Below are 4,493 nucleotides of genomic sequence, written 5' to 3'. Positions count from 1 at the left end.
AGTGACATAATTACTTATGAATCCAAATGTTGGTTATATAATTAAGAGGAGATTGTTGCCTCCAGCACATCCAAATTGTTTCCTGTATTTTTTCTGAAATGCTTTTTATCCTTTAGATGGATCATTAAGAAAGTCAAAATGTGTAATGAATCCAAAATATAATTTTATATTTTAGATTGGTAATTTCGAAAAAAAAAAATAAAAGTAGTAACTTGGAAATGCAAGAAACAAATAAACCTTCCACGTTCTGCCCTATCCACGTTAAAGCATCTTTAGTAGCTTCGTCTATGGGCCAAGCCCGCTTGAACCCACTAATACGCTGACAATAAAAAATTAAACTAAAATTCTAGGGCTTGTCGTGTGTGAACTTGGAATTCCATGGCTGCCTACTACTCACAGCCCCAACCGTCGGACCTTCTCTCTTACCAGTACTATCAACCGCCGCCTCCGCCGCTTCCGCCGCTGATGGCGGTGGTGCCACCTCCCCCCGGCGCGGTTGTCCAGCCGGCGCACCACGTCCATCCGTCGTACATGGCTCAGCATCAAGCGGTGTTCGCTTCATACGGTGTTTCCCAATCCTCCACACACGAGGTTCGCACTCTATTCGTCGCTGGCCTCCCTGAAGACGTCAAACCCCGCGAAATCTACAACCTGTTCCGCGAATTTCCCGATTACGAGTCTTCGCATCTTCGGAGCCCCTCCAATTCGTCGCAGGTACAACGGATTCTTAAATTTCCTAGGGTATACGAATTGTTTTAAATTACTTCTCCAACGCTGTTTTTTGTGTGTTGACAGCCTTTTGCTTTCGCTGTGTTCGCGAGTCAGCAGTCAGCAATCATGGCAAAGCATGCTCTGAATGTGAGGATCTTGTTGTAATTTAACTGTTTTTGTGTTACATGTTCAAATGCATTGTTCTATGCTTGGCATTACTGATTTTGATTAATGTGGTTTGCAGGGACTGGTGTTTGATCTTGAAAAGGGTTCCATTCTTTATATTGATCTGGCAAAATCAAACTCTAGATCTAAACGCACAAGGATAGGTGTGTGTTTTGATTAGCTTTTATTTGCTATTCAAGAAAATTTGTAATCGAAATTTTACTGATTGATTGACCTTGACAAGCAGATGACGAGAGGGCTGGCGCGGATAAGAAAGCTAGAGGCCTTACACCATCATGGGCCACTCCTGATTCTGGTAAGATGATGTTGTTGGTTTGGTTTTAGTGCGTTGAGGTTGTCTGTGTATATGGCTTGTGTGAAGTTTTTTTCAGTTTACTATTGTTGTGTTACTGTCTATTCTGTTGCTTGGAGGCCAGTTAACTATTGATCACACCAGGGACACTTTTACCTATGAGCTCACATTGCACATGTTTTGCACTCTTCGGCACTAGCAGGTGTTGGCAGCATTCACATGCCAGGAATGGGTAATCCTGCTTTCAACACGAACATGTTTGGTTATCCATCTGCACAAAGGTCATCTGCAGTACTTAATCACAGTTTTTTTATGCGGAAGTTGATTGCTTCTAACTCTGATAAAGCACATTTTCCAAACTTACAGCGTTATTTTGAGCTTCTGTTGCGGAACTCTTTCGATTAGACGAAAAACTAATGTGTTTGAAGTACCGTTATTTTTCTTTTGGGAGCAGCCTTTGTATTTCTTGCTATTTCATCTGATTACTTATTTGTTTGTTTTCTGTAATAGTCTTGGGAATGCTGATGGGAGTACCATGAGTGGCGGTCTATTTGCGAATCTGGTTAGTGTTATAAAGTACCCAATATATCTTTTTTCTGCGTCAATTAATTTTTTTTTCCCACTATTATGTGCTTTAGTTGGTGGTTATGTGTGTTGAACTGAAAGTGCTTTTGATTGAATGGGTCTCATTTTTTGTTGCGGCACCCTTTAACTGAATTCAAAAGTTTTTTATTTCCTCTCCATCCCTTTTGTTGGTTTGGAGAAAAGCTTTTCCAAAAGTGAGAATGCATTTCCCTTTTTGTTTTAATAAATATCTGAGGCCGAGAAGTCTGACTTCCTTTTTTTATTCTCTTTATACATTTCAATTATCTGTGGTAACAACATAAAGAATATACATAACAATAATAATAATTGAGTCATTCCACATAACACTGTCCTATCTGTTTTCTGCATCACCTTAAAAGTTTCCCAGTATCACATATGCTTCAGTTGGTTATATCTGTGATAAACTCTAGGCACTTTTAATTGAAAGGTGTCTCATTTTTTTTTTGTTGTGGCAGCCTTTAATTGAATTCAAAAACTTCTTTGTACTTTCCTTTTCCCTCCAACCTAACACTGATAATTTCTCCTAGGTTGTTTGCATTAATCTGATTCTTTTCTTGAGTCTTGAGTACTAAGCAATTGAATGGTCCTCAGGGTGTGATGTGATGAAAGGGGGGCTACAAACTGGTGGGGAAGGAAGATGGTAAGCTAGCAAGAGTTTCTATTCTGGGATTCAACAGTTCCCAAAGGGACTTGGTGCCTACCTGAGCTATGCCTTTGGGTGTAAATTTAATCTCGTGTTCCTACTCTTCATAAGCTTCATTTTTCAGACTGTCTTGAAAAAATTTCAGGTTCTTTAGTTCTATGATTAGGCTGTTCAACTTACAGTAGTATGCCTTACATGATAGTATGTGTTACATCTGGAGGTGACCTGATACTTACCTCTTAATTTATTCTTCATTCCTTGACTCACACACAACCATTTGTTTGCAATGAATGAAATGTGGTCATTTTTATGCAATATTTATGTCCTTATCTTTCTCACATTTGAATATCACCCCCCCCCCCCCCCCCCTTTTCCTGGTCGTCATATGTAGTACTATAAAGTGATTCGGTTGACAGTGTTGTTTCTTATCTTATATGTTGACAGAAGAAGTCTTCTACTCCTTACGTTCCTCAAAACTCAACCCCATGTGCAACTTTATTTGTAGCTAATCTGGGGTCGTCTTGTAATGAACAAGAGCTAATCCAAGTGTTTTCTAGGTCAGTAGACATGAAAATTTGAGGTATTTTTTTATTTGTAAATTCAGAAGAAGTTGAATTTGATTGTGTTTTTTTTATATTTATCTTTTTCCATCAGATACCCTGGGTTTTTGAAACTGAAGATGCAGAGCACGTACGGGGCTCCAGTTGCATTTGTTGATTTCCAGGTTTCTTTTTGTTCTTTTATTTTTTGCACTGCATACATAACTACTAAGTGGGAGTATTTTATCACTCGGCACCTATGAAGTCCACATAAATTATATTACAGATACAGGGATATGGGAACACATTAACAATTTTTTTATATATTTAACATAAATGCACAATATTTGTAAAGGGACATTTACATTAACAATTGCTCATCATTGCATAAACATTCAATAATCAATATTTGGAGTACTAGAGATGTATCAGGCAATTTTTTTATATTTTTTGGATAGTTATCTTTTTTATTATTATAATATGTAGATTTTACGGCTCAGCGCCTTCCTATTTCAATTTTCTATTATTAATGAATTCCCTGGGTCCTTTCTGTCTATTTATTTTAATACAAATAATTGCATGCAATGAGTGATGATAACATCTAACATTAAAACTGTTGTGAAAGTCATTCAGAAAACTAGTTTATGGGCCTCATTGGCCTGTTGCTTGCCATCTTTGATTTGCATGGATTTTATTCTGAACAGTCACGAAAATATATATATCCTGTAATGTGCAGGATGTTGGTAGCTCAACTGACGCTCTAAACAGTCTGCAAGGCACAATTCTTCACTCCTCACAATCTGGCGAGGGAATGCGTGTAGAGTATCCTTTGTTCTCATTCACTTCTTTTGTTTTTTTGGACAACTTTTTAGATGTTTGGTTTTATTTAACACGAACCTCAGATATGCTAAATCGCGTATGGGCATGCGGAAGAAGCCCAATAGATAATAACGAGAATCACTCATGACATGACGCCTTTGAGCTGCGCTTTGAGTTGTTTAATATTTGCGGCTACATTGGTAAAGTTCTCGTGTATTTTATCCACTGTAAATTTATATCAAAGCTACCTTTTACAGCTTTTTAAAGATTGATGAAATACTTTCTATTTTATTTGATGTATGTTATATTCTGTACTTTTGTTGGTGTATATTGTAGCTTAATAAAATTGATGATAAAAGTCAACAGTTAAGATAGTAGTCATTTGACATTTTGATTCGTTGCCGTGAATTCTTACTATTAAATTATTGCTTTCAGTAATACGCAGTCGTTGGTCATTACCTGCCCACTGATTATTGACCAAAATCTCAATTCTATTGAAATTCATATTTGACACCTAATAATTATAACATTTCCTACTTCTAACTAAAAATGGATGAGTAGAGTATATGATACGTTTTATTATGTGAAAAAGATACAAAATTATAAAGGCGATGAGGGTCCTATTGTTTCATGCCTCAGCCACGGGCTTTTTATAAAGGTGATAAGGGAAATGATTGTTGGATACTCTTTGGATATT

The 4,493-nt window shown here is 37.1% G+C and overlaps 1 protein-coding gene across 4 annotated transcripts; it reads left to right on the top strand.

Moving 5' to 3' along the window:
- Window positions 1–263: 263 nt before the first annotated feature.
- Window positions 264–4,062, top strand: LOC100799471 (U1 small nuclear ribonucleoprotein A). 4 transcript variants are annotated; one of them, XM_041016569.1, is made up of 10 exons: window positions 264–714; window positions 796–858; window positions 956–1,040; window positions 1,124–1,192; window positions 1,392–1,470; window positions 1,700–1,751; window positions 2,886–2,995; window positions 3,093–3,162; window positions 3,714–3,799; window positions 3,880–4,062. In XM_041016569.1, the coding sequence occupies exons 1-10, from the start codon at window positions 379–381 to the stop codon at window positions 3,923–3,925; spliced, it is 996 nt and encodes a 331-aa protein (XP_040872503.1). In that variant the 5' UTR covers window positions 264–378; the 3' UTR covers window positions 3,926–4,062. The 4 variants fall into 4 exon arrangements, with proteins under 4 accessions (XP_040872503.1, XP_003516604.1, XP_040872502.1 ...); XM_003516556.5 differs by having other exon boundaries at window positions 2,883–2,995; XM_041016568.1 differs by having other exon boundaries at window positions 1,389–1,470.
- The last annotated feature ends 431 nt before the right edge of the window (window positions 4,063–4,493 follow it).

The sequence above is a fragment of the Glycine max genome, chromosome 1 (genome assembly GCF_000004515.6).
Source record: "Glycine max cultivar Williams 82 chromosome 1, Glycine_max_v4.0, whole genome shotgun sequence".
Classification (NCBI taxonomy): domain Eukaryota; kingdom Viridiplantae; phylum Streptophyta; class Magnoliopsida; order Fabales; family Fabaceae; genus Glycine; species Glycine max.
This window is presented reverse-complemented; position numbering and strand designations above follow the sequence as displayed.

What these genes read in the sequence shown, in the direction of transcription:
- LOC100799471 (XM_041016566.1), top strand. Translation starts at nt 379, where the DNA reads ATGGCTGCCTACTACTCACAGCCCCAACCGTCGGACCTTCTCTCTTAC. An exon ending in GCGGTCTATTTGCGAATCTG is followed by an intron (nt 1,752 to 2,882) that starts GTTAGTGTTATA and finishes ATATGTTGACAG; the next exon opens with AAGAAGTCTTCTACTCCTTA. An exon ending in GGCGAGGGAATGCGTGTAGA is followed by an intron (nt 3,800 to 3,879) that starts GTATCCTTTGTT and finishes CACGAACCTCAG; the next exon opens with ATATGCTAAATCGCGTATGG.